The 19,173-nt window shown below is 41.5% G+C and overlaps 1 protein-coding gene across 1 annotated transcript; it reads right to left on the minus strand.

Annotated features, from left to right (window-relative positions):
* Window positions 1–819: 819 nt before the first annotated feature.
* Window positions 820–12,151, minus strand: rasl12 (RAS-like, family 12). The gene is made up of 5 exons (XM_052040566.1): window positions 11,563–12,151; window positions 10,913–10,969; window positions 9,362–9,435; window positions 5,904–6,094; window positions 820–2,645 (listed from the first exon to the last, which is right to left on the minus strand). Exons 1-5 carry the CDS (start codon window positions 11,696–11,698, stop codon window positions 2,255–2,257), a joined length of 849 nt encoding a protein of 282 aa, XP_051896526.1. The 5' UTR covers window positions 11,699–12,151; the 3' UTR covers window positions 820–2,254.
* Between the last annotated feature and the right edge of the window lie 7,022 nt (window positions 12,152–19,173).

Here is a 19,173-nt window from a genome sequence, read left to right on the forward strand (position 1 = left end):
GACTAGGTAAGGATGCCAGATTACCTTGTCAGCAGGCTATCAGTGAAACAGACATTTTTACAATTGTGTAACTTCATGGCTCCTGTTTTAAATCCATAGTTGTTTAATTACATGAATTTAAATTCTCCAGCTCCCCTGCTGGGATTCTAACTTGTGTCTTTGGATCAATAGTTCAGAAGTCTGAATGGACATTCTCTCTTCTCCCAGCTCCCATCGGGCAGAAGATACAAAAGTCTGAAAGCATGTACTACCAGGCCAAGGACAGCTTCTATCCCATTGTTTTAAGACTATTGAATGGTTCTCTAGTGTGATAAGATGAACTCTTGACCTCAGAATCCACTTCATTATGGCCTTGCACTTTATTGTCTGCCTGCACTGCACTTCCTCTTTAAATATAACACTTTTTTCTGCAATCTGTTATTGTTTTCTCTTGAACTACCTCAATCCATTGATCTGATAAAGTGACCTGTATCAATGGCATGCAAAACGAAGCATTTCACTGTATCTCAGTACATGTGACAATAATAAACCAATTTACGTTTGTCCAGTAATTTAATCATTACACTATCACACCCTGCCGTACCTCAGATTGAGTTTGTCTGATCTCTGAATTGTGGGTATTGTTTATGATTTCTATTCCCCATTACTTACAGCCTCTAGTACACTAGTTTAGGGCATTTCTTCAACAGAAGACAAGTTATTGTTGGCTTCTGTTGGTGAACTATTGATATAGGAAGTGATGATAAGTCATGGTTGAGAAAAGATGTGAAATTTAGGCTAAAGTACAAAGAAGCAAGAATACACCCAGAAGAGAATAAAAAGCCCACAAAATAATACTCTGGATGTTTATTAATCCAATGTCATCATGTAAAATTTTGTTTCTCTTTCATATTATTCAGAGAACAATTGAAGATAACTTTTGAAATATAGTTGTTCTGCTAATAAGCAGCTTGAATATTCAAATATACTGTAAATAAAATATATGATTGAAGAAATGATTGTGCTGTTTTACTTTTACAGTCATAGAGCAATACAGCACAAACACTTCATGGATGAAAGATAGTTAACAGACATCTGGTGCCATGTGTTGAATACTGTAACAACAGTGGAAACTATTTAGTGGGGATTACAAGCTGAAATATTTTGATTGGTCAATTGTTGTGGTTGTTTGACAAAGGATACCAGAAATAATTTTCTTAATTCTATCTTCAAAATCAACACCTGTTACATGCAGGCCAAATAAAAGTTGTGAAGTTGTCTGATCCAAACTTACAACCCAGTGCAGTAATATGAACAATTATTTTCTCTGAATGACCTTATGACCTTGAAGTGAGTTTGTTACTTAACAATTATCAAATTATGAGCAGTGTTAGTCTGTAAACACACGTCTACTGGGAAATCCATATGTACTTTTTCAAATTGTTAACTCCAAGTTCCCAGTCAAGTTATATAACATCCTGACTTGGAAATATTTCATGGGTCCTTCACCTTTACAGGATTGAAGTGCTGGAACTTTCTTCCTGTCAGCATAGTGGGCCAACATACACCACAAGGTCTGCACTGGTTCAAAAAGACTTCTCACATGACCTCTGAGGGATGTTAACAACACTGACTTCATTCTATCTTCAGCAACAAATAAAAAGTACAGCTCGTAGCCTGATAGGCAACAGATACTGGTTACATTTGTGAATTTATTGATCTTCTGTGTATCTTCTTCATTATTAAAGTAGCAAAATATGATTATTTCTTGAATGATTAATTTTGAAAAATAAATATAATTTTCAATGCCAATCCTTGAAAAGCTTGTTCCACTGCCCTTATTACCACAGCATCACGTTTACCTCTGATAAAGTATCCTTGACTTCCCCTTATCATCTCGTCTGCACAGGGTTATTTGCTTCAGATTACTGCGTAGATGCCACATTCTTTCCTTCATGGAGTGAATTCCTGCAGCAAATGCTGCAACAAAAAATTCTTCACTCTAATTATTTTTTTCCTAAAAGAACTGGCAACTAACAAAAACAGACACACGTGACCATTGTAGGCCATTTACTCATTCCTACATCCATAAGTCCTTAAGCAAAGATGACATCAATGCCAGAAGAATGGTGCACAGTTACTTTGGTTGATATCATAAAGGTTTGTGACAGTTTTAGTTCCACATACGCTAACCATAGAACAAGATGTATGACCTGCCTAGTTGATAAGAGCTGGTTACATTGAGCTTTGCTATTCAATGTGGTGGTTAACATTTTTAAAATATCTTGAATCCTTTAAGCAAAGTTAGTGTAGGAGTCCTCCGCTTGCTTTGAGCTCTTGCTGACTTCACGGTGACAAGTTTAGCTGAAGTGATGGTGGGAATTTCCTTGTAGGTGGCAGTGGAGAGTCGCTGTGTTCCAAATGCAGGTGGGTGGTGTTTAACAGCATGGGCAAAAGCAGGTGGGTGGGGAATGCCCAACACGGGCTTTTCTTCAGAAATAAAGAGGGGCCTGACGGGAAGGTGGCGCTCCATCTCTCGTCTCACCTCACGTACTAACTCATGGAACACATGCTGTACAGGTTCAAAGTCCAAACAGGCAGAGACTTCATAAAACGAGCAGTTATATTTGGATGCCAGTGAGAGTCCATCAGATTTGCTTACTTGTCTGTAAACACAGAGCAGATATTCTTGTTCAAGATTCATTAGCACTGCAAGTTAATAAACGACAAATACCTAAGAGACTATGAAACATCAAAGCAATCTAAAATAAGGATCTTCAAATGTAGATTGTTTTAAATAAATGTAGTACTCTCCGGAACTATACAGTGCTTTGATCATTTCTGATACTGCACTTAAGATAGGAAGTTTTAATGTTACTGTGTACAGAACATAACCAAAAACTTGCATTCTAAAAATCTGAAGCAGGGGAAAGCATACAGCCTTCTCCAACCTTTTCTACCATTCAATATCATGGCTAATCCCATACTACCCCTCCTATCCTATTCCTGAGACTACAACATTGGCATGGCAACTGCTCTGCCCGAGACTGCAAGAAACCACAGAAAGTTGTGGAGACAGCTTGGCACATCATGAAACCCAGCCTCCCTGCCATGGACTCTGTCTACACTTCTCACTGACTTGGTAAAGCAGCCAACATAATCAAAGACCCCTCCCACCCCAGACATTCTCTCTTCTCCCCCCTCCCATCGGGCAGAAGCTACAAAAGCTTGAGAACATGTACCACCAGGCTCAAGGACAGTGTCTATCCCGGTGTTATAAGACTATTGAATGGACCTCTTGTACGATAAGATGGACTCTTGACCTCACAATCTACCTGGTTATGGCCTTGCACCTTATTGTCTGCCTGTACAGTACATTCTCTGTAACTGTAACATTATATTCTTCATTCTGTTGTTTTCCCTTGTACTCCCTTGACGTACTGATGTGATTCAATGATCTGTAATGGCTTGCAGGCAAAGTTTTTCACTGTATCTCAATACATGTGGCAATAGTAAACCATTTCCAATCCCCCCCAATCCTCAAATTTTTTGATATACACAGCATGCGAAAATCTTTCAATCTCAGCCTAGAATGTATTTAACGACCGAGCATCCACAGCTCTCTGAGGTAACAGACGTAAAGATTTACCACCATTTGCATGAAGAGCTTTTGGGGCTTTAAAAGTCCAGGCAGACAGTACAGATTTATAGAAATCCTGATGAAACTTTATAAAACACTAATAGGGCAACAGTTGGTGTACTGGAATATTGAGTTCTGGGTGCCGCACTTTAAAGGGTTTAAAGATTTTAGAGATTTACAAAAATTATTCCAGGGACTTTGATTATTTGGATGGACTGGAGAAGTTAAGGTTGTTCTTCTTGGAATAGAAGAGGTGTGAGAGGCTCTGGCAGGAGGTATTTAAAACACTGAATAGCACAGAGTGAGTAGATAGCGAGGTACCTGTTCCACTGGCAGTACAGTCAAGAACTGGGGCCATTGAATGAAAGCATCTGGCAAACAAAAATTGTGACATGAAAAACAATTTTTACCCAGTGAGAGGTAGGATCTGCAATGCATTGTCAGTGGAGGCAGATTAACTGTAGTGTTCAAAAGGGTGCAAACATTTTAAGACCTTTATGGAGAGAGTGGGACAACCTGGATTCTTTTGCTTAGAGCTGGTATGAATTCAACAGGCCAAATGGCCTCTTTCCTTGTTGTAACACTTCTGTAATTCTAACCTCAGTCCTCAAACTCCAGTGTCCTATCCTGTGACTATACCCCTTCATTAAAGACCCTCCAGCTAGAGGAAACAGCTTCTCAATCCCTCTCAGAACTTTATATCTGTCAATGAGATCACCTCTCATTCTTCTAAACTTCAGTGAGTGTAGGATAACCTTACTCAGTCTCTCCTTATACAACAATCCCTTCATCCTCAGAATCAATCTGTTGATTCTGTTGTGTACCAACTTCACAACAGGTATCAGCCCCGTAGGTGCAGGGATGAAAATTGCACACCGTACACCAAACAATGTCGTACCATAGTCCTGTACAACTGCAGAAGACGTCCCTATTTATGTACTTCTGTCCCTTTGACCGACGTACCATTTGTCTTCCTAATTACTTGCTGTACCTGCATGTTTACATGGTGTCTCATAAATCAACACACTGATTTACACTAGTTCTTCGCCATTCCAAAAATTTCTATTTTCCTATTTTGTTGCCAAGGTGAATATGTTTTCATTTTCTCATATTAAACCCCATTTGCCACCTTCTTGCCCATTCTCCTATCCTGTCTACTTTGACAGACTCATCACACATCAGTTTTCCACTTAGCTTTGCATCATTATTACGGACAAACTCTTGAATTCAAATACATTTCCTGCTGGGTTGGAAGAGCAGCTCTAACCACTCTTGCAACATAAATATAGAAAAATTTCAAGACCCAATTCAAATTCCTTTCAGAGAATGATTGTCCAACAGAGCTGTGCTGTAAAGAAAAATTAAAATGAATCATAAATGGGAGAATAACTGTCACTGGTGACTGTTCAAGTCTGACTGCATTATAGAGACATGAGGTAGGCAACTGGTTACAGTGACATCACAGACTGTGGATTAATCACCTAACATTCTGCTTGGTGAGGAATCATATCTGGTTCCTAGATGACCAACATAGAAGGCAATGAAATATTAATAGATCTGGGTGCAGCCCTCAAGGGCATTTTGTTTTATAGTCATCCATATTTATGCACCTTCTGAGTCTTTTGTTTAGGTTATGAGTGCAGTGAAATCTAATACTTGTAGAGTAAGGTTTGCAATATCAAAGCCATGTGTTGTCAACTTCATAGGACAAGGTTGCAATTCATGTTTTACTTTTTCATTTTAACTTGGTTCCATCTCTGACAAACGTGAGAGGACTGGAGACCACGTTATTCCCTGGGACCAACCTTCCTGATGTTGCTCTAAAAACAATATAAGGAGGCAAAACAAAACTCAAAGAAAAACACAGATATAGAGGCCAGTTTGCTCTTCACAAGCTTATACCTCATCTGAGGTTTCAGTGCCTGTGACTCAACTAACTGACCAGACTCCAAAGAAGCAGATCATTTTTGGAAGTGTTGCATATTCATGTGGAGGGTTAGATGTGACACACTTTTCTTACTTGAGGCGGTGTTTAGGGCATGATATGTTAAACTGGAAGGTGTCAGTAAAGAGGATATTTACACATTTTGAAACCTATAGAATTTCAACAGGACCCAACAGTAGATATGAGGATGCTGTTTCCACTGGGAGGCGTCTCAAACCAGGGTTCACACTCAGTTATCAATGAAAATGTCAACATGTAGACCATTACTCACTGGATGGATGGCCCTTTAAATTCCTGTGTTTCTCAGTTATGAGTTTTATTTTAAATTACATCTCTTACCTGTACCTCTCCATGTCCAGTTTATTCCCCAGCAGGATGATCGGATAGTCGTGTGGTAGTCCTTTAGCATGGCTAGAAATTATATCCAGATAATCCAGGCACCCTTCAAAGCTCTTCCTATTGTCAATGCTGTAGACAACTATGAATGCATTTGCCCAGTTCAGGTAACGTTCAGAGTTCATTGGTTTGTTCTAGTTTTCAAAATATGAATGTTTGTTCGTCATTATATAGGCATAGCATGACTAAAGCAAAGAAATACATGATAGATACTTGTGACAGCACAGTGGCACAGCAGGTAATGCTACTGCCCACAGCTCCAGCGACCTGGATTCAATCCTGATCTCCAGTGCTGTCCATGTGGAGTTCGCACATTCTCCCTTCAATCACGTAGGGTCTCCTGGGTGGCCCACTTCCCAGAGTTGTTAGGTTAACTAGCTACTGTAAACTACTCATGGAGTAGATGGGCGGCAGGACAATCAGGGGAGTTATTGGTTATATGAGAGAGAATAATTTACAGGGAAAATAAGTGGGATTCTAGGATTGAGGGAATTTCCCTGAGACCCAGCATAGACTCAAAGGCCCAAGTGGTTTCCTTCTATGGTGCAAGAAAATATGAAGAGCACATGCAAATGCTTGCATGCACACACGCGCACACACACGTACAGACTCGCACACACATGGATGCACACACAGACACACACATGCACACGCGCACACAAACACACGCACGCACACATACTCACACACAGACAGATGAACACACACGAACGCACGCGCGCACACGTGCATGCAAAATAGAGTTAATTAACATTTCTTCAGATGTGAAGAAAGGAGTGAAGGGAAGAAAAACAGTCTGCAAATGTCTGGAAGGCAGGAAAGATGAGATAAACAAGGAGTAAAGAAAGGTAATTATGGGACAAGTACAGTAACAAATGAACATGCTCCCTCTGGATCTATATCCTTTTGAGTTTAGAAGAATGAAGAATGATCTTACTGAAACATGCAAGATCTGAAGGAGGTGTGAAAGGGTAGATGGGGTGTTTTCAGTAATGGGTCAGTCTCAGACAAGGGGATAGAGTCACAAAAGAAGGGAGCTGTCATTTAAAATGGAGGTGTATAGGAATTTCTTTTCACAGAGGGTTGTGAATCTCTGGGATTCTCTACCCTTGAGGGTTGTGGAGGTATTAAAGTGGAGGTAGATAAGTTTTTAAAAGGTCAGGGAACGAGGGCTATGTGGATGTGTCACTGAAATGGAGCAGAGGCTTGGGCAGATCAGCCATGATCATTTTGAATACCAGGGCAGTCTAGAGGGTCAGAGTGGTCTAGTCCTGCTCCTATTTTCTTGTGTTCTTGGAGGAGGAAAAGGTGCAAAGTAATGATTTAATTGTTACCAGAGGAATTTAGAGTGGAGATTGAAAATCTATAATATAAATAACAGAAGTGCTGATTGTCTCAAATTGTTGAATTCAGTGTTGAGTCGGGAAAACAAATGTGCACCATCAGAAGACGTGGTGTTGTTCCTCAAGCTTATACTGAGCTGCACTGTAACAGTGTAGGAAGTCATGGAGAAATCAGAGTGGGGGTGGAATGGAGAATTAAACTGCCAAGTAACGAGAAGCTCAGGGTCACACTTACAGACTGAACAGAATTGGTCACACAATCTGCATTTGATCTCCCCAGTGTTAATGAAGTACAGTCTACCAATTTGAAAGACATGCAATCATTGGTTCACATGAAGATAATGTAGTCCATTCCACCATGGTTGACAGAGCCTTAACCATGTCTACTCCATTTCCCCCTTCTTCCCACTTCCAGACCCAGAATTAGAATGTCCTCACTTTCCTTCCATCAGCCTTCACTTTCAACATGATATTATTACCAAACACACCTTCTGGTTCACTCCCCCAGCCTTACCAAATCACTTCTCTTCCCATGGCACCTACCCATGCAACCAGTTACAATTCCTGCCCTTACACTTTCCACTAACTGGGCCTCCAAACATTCTCTCCAGGTAATTGCAAAGCACTCACAATGTGTTTAAATGCTCTTTGACTACACAAGATCAGTACCCAGAGTTCTTTCTTCTATTTTGTGTGGATTTAAAAACTATCCAATCTATCAAGGATGATTTAAAAGTGAGAAACTTAAAATTGTTTTCCTCTCCAACATAGTGCATATAAATTTAATTTTTAGAAAAAAGTCGTAAAAGGGGTACAGAGGTGTTGAAAAGAATGTCAGCAAACGAGCTCAGGAAACTTAAAATATACAAGTAGATTCAGTAAACAACAGGAAAATCCCAAGGAAATTTGAAAATCAATGGTCTTCCTAAAACTTCAAAGGCTTTTATTTTATCATAATAATTTATCTGTTTATAACAAAATTTGTGTTATAAACATTAGTTTAATATCCACAAAATGACTGCTGGCTGCAGATTATAACAAAGCCTAATTTCACTTGGAAAACACCCATGACATAGTTGTCTATTATAACCTTTGTTAAATGGCACCCGAGCTGAAAGAGCTTATTGTTTAATTGTTTTGAAGAAGAAAAGGATAACTGGAAGGGATGTAACTTTCTTTTAAAGTTATATTAGATTAGAGGGTGTGAGCTATAAGGAAAGGTTGAGCAAACTTAGGTTGTTCTCCCTGGAGCGTCAGAGGCTGAGGGGAGACCTGATAGAGGTTTTTAAAATTATGAGAGGCATAGATAGGGTAGACAGTCAGAATCATTTCCCCAGGGTAGAAATGGGAAACACCAGAGGACATGCTTTTAAGGTTGGCGGGGTGGGGGGGTGAAGTTTAAAGGAAACGTGAGGGGCAAGTTTTTTTTATGCAGAGAGTGGTTGGTGCCTGGAATAGGTTATCGGGGTAGTAGTGGAAGCAGGCAGTTTGGTGGAGTTTAAGAGGCTTTTAAATACACACATGAATATGAAGGGATTGGAGGGATATGGATGATACACAGGAGGTGGATATTTCGTATAAATTGACATCAAGATCGGCACAACATCATGGGTCAAATGGACTGTCCAGTGTTGTACTGTTCTATGTGTAACACCACTTAAAAAACGTATATGAAGAAAACAATGCTTCAGCAGTCATGTAGATGGGAAAAAATTTTACTTTTCCTTCTGAACTGGAAATGCTGACAGCTCTTAGAAAAATATCATCATGTCATCCTGTCGATGTAGTTGGTTTTAATTGTGTTTTGTATAAGTTCAATTGCAAGGGCAAAAGTGTAGACTTATGGTTATGTCTGCTGGCTTTAAATTAATTAAACCAGCAAAAATTAAGGACTTCAAATGTTCAATAAGTCACTCTATTGTTTACTTAAACATTGTTTCTTTAGCCCTATGGAGCCCAGTAAATGAATGGTTTGGTTATTTGAATCTGTAGAATGAAGTGGCTAAATCTCTGTTTGGTTTATTCGTGTGGTTACAAGGTCTGCTTCTGCTATATTACCTGATCGGCTGTATCCATTATTTTCAAGAGAACTGACTGGTGGTCCACAATTTCTTCCGTACTGTAGGTATCCTCTGCAACAGCATATCATCAGCCCTTGTCAGTCATCAGATCATTGTGTAATTGAAACAGAACAAACTCACAAAATGGAAGAATGAATTTGTGAATGGCACAAAATGGTTGATCTGTGTTTTAATTTAGAACGCAAAAGAAGTCTTTTCTGAGAAACGTTCATGCAGAAATAATTTATCTTAATAATGTGAAAAAGTCTTGGAGTTACACTAAATACAGAAAAAAATCCTCTGTTCCTTCTCCCCACACTTCCTCTTAAAGAAAATAAACATCTGGTTCGTCAATCGATAGGGTGGTGTTGCAAACTGATGCCTTCGCATTACTAAACTACTCTTAAGGAAATGAGTGGTGAAATGAAATTGACCAGCAGCATGTTAATACAAGCATGGATATCACCAACTATTTCTTATATACAGCAACTACTTATATACAAGTGGACCTTTCAGTAATTTACTGGCAGAGTTATATTTGAAGTGAGGTATTACAGAATATGTAACCAGTTTTATTTTTCCAAAACTAATGGAATCTTGGATAGACTATTAACTGCAACCAAATGTTTTAGCTGTGGCATGTTTGCCCACTAAAGAAAATGTGCTGAAGCGTTTGTGTTGTCGAGATCGTCTCACTGATAATGCCCATGACAATTGCTGCTTGAGATATATCAGAGCAACACGGGACCTGCAGCGGCTGGTCCACGCCCTGTACCCTCCCACTCTGATTACTTCTCCCTCAGCTGTACATCCTCTCGTCTTAATTGCAACACCGCTGACCGCCTCAATGCACGCAGCAGCATTCCCACCACGTGAGAAAACTGGGGAATCAGGTGAAGTCAAAAAGCCAAATGTTGCTGCAACTCTGAAATAGAACAGAAAGTGCGGGACCCCAACCAGCGGGTCAGGCAGCATCTATAGTGGGGAAAACAGGGTCAAAGCATCAGACAAATTTTCATCAACAAACTGACCTGTGGAACATTTCTGTCTCCAGAGTCAGTGCCCGGCTGCATTCCTTGCTCTCGTTTCAGATGAATTTGTTCAACTGCCCACTTAATCACTCGTTTCCACAAAAGAAAATGTTTAGACTCGGCGGGGAACCGACACAAGCCAAATGGAAAATGTTAAGAAACACCGTCACAGCTGCAAGGCTGAACGGGTCCAAAACTTATTCGGTGCCGAGGAACACTTGCCGACCGTACCCCGCTAGTCCGAGGGCTCCTTTGCTCCCGGACCGCCGCCCTGAAACTGCAGCTGCAGAGTAGTGGACACATTGCGGTCGGCCGTACCTTCTTGATGCATTAGAGGTTTTCTTCGAAGCTTTGCACTTGTTCTAACCTGGGATGTCTTTGTCCTGGGAATGTGTGAGGAAAGCTACCTCTGTATCCTCAAGATGTAACTTGCTAAAGATCTCCCAAGGTTAACTTTTCCAAGTGGACACATTAAAATATAAGTTTATAAATGTTTGAGGAAAATCGGTGGCACTTACCCAAGTAAGGATCATACTCGCTTATGAATCGTTTAGTGAGAAACTTCACGGTCAGAGCTGAAAGATCAGAACGTCAGTGTTTAATCTCACTTGCAGTGGTGTGGGACATTGCTATAAACTTAAATGGCGTAGATCAGGTACGGAAAGGCGTTCGCTCGCAGCTCCCAATATTGCAAAACAGAGACAACAAATTCTGCAGATGTTGGAATCTGGAGGAACGCACACAAAATGCTGGAGGAACTCAGCGGGTCAGGCAGCATCCGTGGAAGGAAATAAACAGTCGACGTTTCGGGCCGAGACCCTTCATCAGGACTGGAAAGGAAGAGGGCAGAAACTGCTTCGGGTCGAAACCCTGCATCAGATCCCGAAACGTCGACAATTCCTTTCCTCCCACCCCCCACAGATGCTGCTCGACTCGTTGCACTCCTCCAGCAGACTGTTGGCCCAGATTCCAGCATCTGGTGTCTCCACTGCAAGGACGGTCGCTGAAACTTCCTCTGACCACCGATATTCCCATTCTTGCCAAGTACCTGGTTTACAGGAAATGGGTCCCAAAGAGGTCAGACCCCTCCCGCCCTGTCCTGTCCCGGGTTTGCAGTGGGATTTGGAAATGCCCGCACACCGGTGGGAGAACGGTGGTCAGAACTCACCAGATTTGCCGGATCCAGCGCAGCCCAGGATCACGATGCTACAGTCCGGAGTGAGAGGCTGGACAGCCCTGTCCCGGTCCCGGTCCGGGGCGGCGGGCAAAGTGACCACTCGGACTTTCCCAAACATCGAGGACATTCTCTCCCCGTCTAACACATGGTAACTCTCAATTGCCTGCAGTCCAGCACAGCTCCCCACACACCCCCGCCTCACCGTCCCTGAGTGACGCCCCGCTGGGCTCGGAGACCCGGGCCACAGCAAGGGTGTTTGCAAGCTTTGCGGAGGGCGCCGACGCTTTGAACCGCAGCCGCACTCCTTGTAAGGAAGTCCCCACTTTCGCCTTTACGTGAACATCTGCACAGAACCGCCTGGACTTGTAGCTGTGGGTTGTGCAGCTGGGCTGGAAAGGAAGCTGCTCGGAGATCAGAGCCTGCTTTCGTGGTCAGGGCATGAATTCAGGGGCAAGAGCTCCCAAATCTCACGCATTCCAATAGAGAAGATCCCTCCCTCTGCAGCCCCGGCACCTCGATTCTTCCCAACAACTTCATGAGAATATCTCCGCCCACCCCGATTCATTCCCCGCACAAGACTGCGCCAAGGAGCGGCTAACGTGGACTGTGGCAACACAAAAAAGCGCTGGCGGAACCCAGCGGGTCAGACTGCATACAATTTCCCTCCGTAGATGCTGCCTGACCCGCTGAGTTCCTCCAGCGCTTTGTGTGTGTTGCTCCAGATTCCAGTATCTGCAGAATCTCTTGTGTCTCTATTGTGGATTGTAGTCATTTCTTAATCCAGCATCTTTCCCATCTTCATATTGTTACGTACCAACAACAATAGAATCACAACGAACCATGTATGTGTTAGAAACTATTTTTTTAATAACTACTTGTAATAATAAGAAAAGTAAAAACGTTAGATATTAAACATTGACCCGAAAACTAAACTCGAAGTGTGTGTGTGTGGCAAATTCCCAAACCCCAAGTCTAGGAATAGTTCTCAGAGTTCAGTTCAGCAAGTTATAAGGTGAAACCTGAGCAAAGGCTTTTGCAAAACCACTGTTGACTGAAGAGAAAATGTAGAGAGAATGTAGAGAGAATTTACAAAATCCACATGTTCCACGATGGAACCCATACGACACCTCAATCTCCGATGATCTCCACTGCTTTGTTCCGAAGTATCTGCCACCCCGGAGGCATTCGAGACGTGGCTGCCCACAGTAATACCTGCTTCCCACTACAGGTTAAAGACAAAGTGGACTCCAAAAATCCATACATGGATTTCAGTGACAGACACAGCTATTGTCCTTCATCCATCGATACAAAGACCAGCAGTCAGTGTCTCTCTCTCTCTCTCTCTCTCTTCCCCTCTCTCTCTCTCTCTCTCTCTGACTCTCTATGCAAAACAACCAGCATGCTCCAGTTATAGTCTTGTTGTCTTGTAGATAACACCACACACACACTACTACTCTACTGTCCAGGTGTCTTAAAGGAACATTCACCAAGTAGCAACCTGGCTCGTAACAATACACCCGCTGCCAAGTTGTCCTATCCCCATCTTATTCCATCTCTCTGCAGCTCAGGAATTATTGAACATTCAGATTTCGGATCACCTTTTAAGCAGCATCAAAAGTGGCAGTTAATTTCCCTTCTGTGGTATCACAAAATAATAATGTCCTAAATTAAATCCATTCATATAACCATAACCCTCTGACTCAAATGTTACTACCTTCTTACTGGAAATACTCAGCAGGTCAGCTGCAGCTGTGGGAAGAGAAACATTTTTTTGTTTTTCACTTACTGTTCTCAAGTTCAGGTTTATTGTTGTTGCCACAGGCACACACACACGGGATAAATGCCGTGAAAATTAGCTCTTTGCAGCAACAGCGCAGTACATTACAAGACGAGGACAAACATTAGTTAACATGAACTTAACGTAAATTATACATAAATTATACTTGTGCAAAATAAAAAACAAAATAAACATAGTGACACTTTGCAAGAATGAGAGAGAGAGAAAAAAAACTTCTGAGGTAGTATTAAGGATTTTCAGGTGGGTTCAAGAACCTGACGGCAGTGGGGAAGAAGCTGTTGTTGAACCTTGAGCTGTGGGTCTTCAGGGTCCTGTACCTCCTCCCTGATGGCAGCATCAAGAAGTGGGCATGGCCCGGGTGGTGGGGGTCACCAATGATGAATGGCTTAATAGCAATTTATATGCCACACAGCATGGGTCGAACAGCAAACAATGGGCTGGAGGATAAGATAAGATACCTCTATTAGTCACATGTACATCGAAACACACAGTGAAATGCATTTTTTGCGTAGGGTGCTCTGGGGGAAGCCCACAAGTGTCGCCACGCTTCTGGTGCCAACATAGCATGCCCACAACTTCCTAACCCATATGTCTTTGGAATGTTGGAGGAAACCAGAGCACCCGGAGGAAACCCACGCAGACACGGGGAGAATGTACAGACAGTGGCTGGAATTGAACCCGGGTCACTGGTGCTGTAATAACGTTACGCTAACCGCTACACTACCTTGCCTGCCCACCTACACTACCATGCCTGCCCACCTACACTACCATGCCTGCCCACCTACACTAACCGTGCTTGCCCACTCAGCTGGTCAAGAGTTCCTCCAGCAGATGTTGCTCCAGATTCCAGCATCTGCACTCTCTTGTGTCACCATGGGTAGAAGCTAGAATTATGCAGTGCAGGAGCCATTCGGCCAATCAAGCCCATAATGGATCTTTGAAAGCTGCTGGACTGGTCCCACAGCCCTGCAATACTTTTCATTTTCAACCAGGGCCATGTGCTTGGGCAGAGGTGGGCAGGGGCAAATGGTCATTCAGCACAAGTGCAGAATGTGCGTGGGTTTAATATCACCCGTCCCCCCCAAATGTGGCCAGTCACATACTAAGAACATAGAACAGTACAGCACAGGAACAGGCTCTATGTCCCATGGTGTCTGTGCTGAGCACGATGCCAAATTAAACTAACCCTTTCTGCCTGCACATGATCCAGGTCCCTCCATTCCCTCCATATTCATGTGCCTGTCTAAAAGCCTCTTGAACACCACTATTGTATCTGGTTTCACCACCACTCCTGGCAGCACGTTCCAGGCACCTACCAATCTCTGTGTAAAAAACTTGCCCGGCACATCCCCTTTAAACTTTCCTCCTCTAAGGCTATGCCCTATAGTACTTACAGTCCCTTTTGAAAGTTGCTGTTTTCAGGCATTGCAGATCACGTGCAGCCTGCGACATTTCTGCTTATCTCCTCTCTGCTTCTTTTGCCGATTAACCTTCTGGTTACAGAGCCCTCTGGAGTGGAAAGAATCCCACCGTATTGTTTTTCAACAAGGTGATAGAGAACCTTGTTCTACTGGGTGAAGTTAGTCACATAGAAAACATTACATGCAATAAAGAAAATGCCGGAGGAACTCATCAGGTCAGGCAGTACCTGTGGAGGGAAATGGATATGGATTTACCCTCAATGTTGCCTGTCCATTCCCCTCCACAGATGCTGCCTGACCTGATGAGTTCCTCAGCATTTTGTTTTTTTTTGCTCCAGATTCCAGCATTTGCAGCCTCTTGTGGATCTATTATATGAACACATGACAGGTTTACATTTGTGAATACATTGCAGAATATATATATATTTTATAAATGAGTAAGATAGATTCCTCACTGAATATATTTAATAAGTGGATAGATTTCTCACTAAATATATTTCAGTAGATTTATAAGTACTAAGAGTATTGAGGGGTATGAGAGAGAGTGGGAATATAGTACTGAGATGAAGGATCAGCCATCATTGTATTGAATGAGATAAGATATCTTTATTAGTCACATATACATCGAAACACACAGTGAGATGCATCTTTTGCGTAGAGTGTTCTGGGGGCAGCCCGCAAGTGTCGCCACGCTTCCAGCGCCAACATAGCATGCCCACAACTTCCTAACCCGTACGTCTTTGGAACGTGGGAGGAAACTGGAGCACCCGGAGGAAACCCACACAGACACGGGGAGAATGTATAAACTCTTTACAGCCAGCGGCCAGAATTGAACCTGGGTCGCTGGCACTGTAATAGCGTTACACTAACCACTACGCTACCAAATGGCAGAACAGCCTCAAAGGGCCAACCCCTGCTCCTATTATTCTATATTTCTATGTGATGGAACAGTTCAAAGGAACCGTTGGAATTTAACTGTTAAAGTTGTGATTATCTTCATTTTATATGGATGGAAGTGATGTAGGCTCAAAACTTTTCGTTTCTAAATCTCCAGCTGGAAAGCTGCCAGTTACATAAAATAAGGACATAAAATGCTTGGTCGGGCAGCATTTGTAGAAAGAGAAACAGTGTGAATGTTTCAAGTTCAACACCCCGGTGTAATGGCATGGTTATTTCCGCCTCTTGCTCTGGTTTCCTCTCACATCCTATTGATATGCGGATTGGCGGGTTAAATGACCACTGTAAATTGTCCCTGAAGTTTAGATGAGTGTAGAGTTTGGGGGTCATTGTTAACAATGAAAGGATAATAAAGTAGGATTATTGTGGGTGGGTGCTTGATGGCAGGCATGGATTCAGTGGGCCGAATGGTCTTTTTCATACTTTACGGCCCTTCAGCTTGAAATGTTAACACCGTTCCACAGATGATGCCTGAACTACATTATCCCTTTATGGATCAGATTTTGAGCATTCTGCAATACTTTGCTTTTCAATTATTTAGAATCTCTGGTGCTCCTACAAACTTGGATTGAGAGCACTTAAATTGGCAATAAACTTGCATTTTTTACTTTATTGGCCCTCAGTGAGAGTTATTGAAATAAATATCCATACACTACATTGAATAGGGAGGGATTGATGTTCAGCAGTTTTACTGAGATAGAATGATAAATGTCAGTCTCCTTTATTTATTTAAATTCAGCCTTGTTGAGATTAATTTATTCAAATAATCTCAAGTAACACTATAATATTAGAATCATAACACATATAAAAATGCATTTTAGATCATTGGATTAAATTCAGGGACAATATTTATCAATCCATTGCAGATATTCATTGAAACTGCAACAAAAAGAAAATTCTAACATCACTTCCAAAGTTACCTGCTACTAGTTTGAACTAGTCACTCTTGTTGTTTCCCCGTAATTGAAAATGTATTTTAAATGAACATTTTCTGCTAATACATGCCTCTTTATAATCATCTCTTAGACAATTCATTTCAAGACATGTCTCTTCAGTTTACTGTTATGCAGCCCCTGTCTCTGCACTGCATCTAGTGATTGATCATCTCTCTCATATCTCAGGGCCCAGAAGATGGACATCAGAATCCGAATCAGAATCGCAAGACAGGTCAAGACATAAAGACATTAAAAAATTACTGTAAGTTACAAAAATAAACAAATAGTGCAAAAGAGGAATAACAAGGTAGTGTTCATGGGTTCATGGACCATTCAGAAATCTAAAGGCAGAGGGGAAGAAGCTGTTCCTGAAATATTGAGTATGGGTCTTCAGGCTTCTGTACATGGTAATCCTGGACATGGTACTCCAAGACCAATCTGAGCAGGGACTATTCACTTTGATTAATATTTGTATTCAGAATAGTACTCTCTTAACTATGTGGGTTAATTTCTTCAGTGCATTATCTGAAAATACCTAGTGCTGAGTCTACAAGGCACCAATCCCTGGGGCAACACACTCAGTGTTTCTTCCCACCCTCTGATTACAGCTCTAATCTGTCTCTGTTGCACTCTAATCTTAATCCAAAAATATCCAAGATTTGAACAATCCCCATTGCTTTGATTTTAATCTGCTTTTGGTAGAATTTGATCAAATGCCATTTGGAAATCTAAGTATATAATGCCACAAGGTCTTATGCTGACTTCAGTTGACAGTTCCTGAGGGAAAAAACAGGGAATTTAGCCATTTTAGGCAGGATGACTGCTTAACTCTAGGGATAAATACCACTTAACTCTGGAGGATTGAATTGTGACCTTTCATTTTGCCTTGTCTTTAACCTCATTTTTATCTATGTCCTGAATTTTGTCCTAACTCTCTTTTTGGGGGAGGCTTTGAGACATACTGAGGAGCTAATCATCCTCTCTTTTAAACTTATTGCATCGCCTAATGTTCTCACCTCTATCTGTGCCACTGACATACAGAAAGAATGTCCTATATTTGTTCTCTAGTGATGCTTTATGCCGTCCTCTCTTTGTCTGTTACATAACAACTCTAACTTGTTTCCATGTAATCCTGCACTAATCTCAGAGATCCCTTTTCCTTTGTCCCTGCAGAATTTGTAAACACCATTCATTGAAAGGTACAGAAAATTATATTGTGATGGCTTTAATACTGCCTGGAGTTTTTTTGTTCAAAACTTGCTCAAGCTCTCAACACTTCACAGATTTTGGCCAGCAACATTCCACACACAGATGAAAAAGCAAAATAATCACGTATCTGGCATTCTTGAATCCAGCCTCAGCAATGATCAATTGGTGAAAATACTTGATGAAAAATGCAAAATATTTTTCTAAACAGGGGGATGTGCAGGAATTCATGCTTAAAATGATTGCATTCTTACAGCAAGGCTGTTTGATCCATTGAGACTCCACAGTTTTTTTGTAGAGCAATCTTGTCAGACCTGGTTCCCTTCTCTTTCCCCAAAGCCCCGCAAATTAAATTACCTTTTCAATTCCCTTTTGAAAGCCCAAATTGGCTCTTTTTCCAATGTCCCTACTGGTAGTAATCACAACTATTCTCTGTGTAAGAATTTTTTCCGTCATGACTTACCTTTTGCCCATCACTTTAAATCCCCTGATGCTTGATCCATTAATGAGAATTACCTTCTCTATTTACCCTCTCTAAACTGTTCTTGATCTTATCCACCTCTACTAAATCTCCTCTCAACCTTCTCTGCTCCAACTTGAACAGCCCCAGCTTCTCCACTCTAACCTTGTAGCTGAAATCTACATTCCAGTGGATCTCTCCTGCATCTTTCTATGGGGTCTTCACGTTTTCCCTGAAGTGTAGTGACCAGAGGCAACTCTTTCATTGTGGAGTCACCAGTGTTTTATAGAGGTTCAACATCTGTCTTTGAATTCTTTGCTTCTATTCATGAAACCCAGGATCCCATATACTGTACTAAATGCCCTCTCAACACATCCTACCACATTCAAAGATATGTACAGTATATATGTACAGTATTTACATCCAGGTTCCTCAGTTTGTGCATATCCTTTAGAACTGTACCAATCTATCTGTAATGACCATTAAGTTGCAAAGTCCATTAACCACTGTTCAATTGCTAATCACATCAAGTAACATGTCTTCTTTTGTATACTCGTGACCCAGACTGGAAAGTGTCACTCAATGACCTTTAATATTTCTGTTGTTAAGTTCTTGCCTTCAATGGGAAAGTGCTACTATAACAAATCAGGTTTTTCTTGACTTAGAAAAATTAATTGAACATTATATTTTCAAACACACACTTACAATTTTTAAAATTAATATTTGGCTGGATTGCCATTTTCTCTGTGCATTGAGTAAATGGGTAAGTTCCCACATGAATCAAGGGAAACATCGGAATAGTAGAACCGCCAGTTCAACTACTTG

This window comes from Pristis pectinata, chromosome 28 (genome assembly GCF_009764475.1).
Source record: "Pristis pectinata isolate sPriPec2 chromosome 28, sPriPec2.1.pri, whole genome shotgun sequence".
Classification (NCBI taxonomy): domain Eukaryota; kingdom Metazoa; phylum Chordata; class Chondrichthyes; order Rhinopristiformes; family Pristidae; genus Pristis; species Pristis pectinata.

Excerpts from the sequence above, each read along its gene's own strand:
- rasl12 (XM_052040566.1), bottom strand. The coding sequence starts at position 11,698 with ATGTCCTCGATGTTTGGGAAAGTCCGAGTGGTCACTTTGCCCGCCGCC. Across the intron at positions 6,095-9,361 it reads TAATGGATACAGCCGATCAG|AACAAACCAATGAACTCTGA; the intron begins GTAATATAGCAG and ends TTTGAAAACTAG. Across the intron at positions 2,646-5,903 it reads CTGGACATGGAGAGGTACAG|ACAAGTAAGCAAATCTGATG; the intron begins GTAAGAGATGTA and ends CTGTGTTTACAG.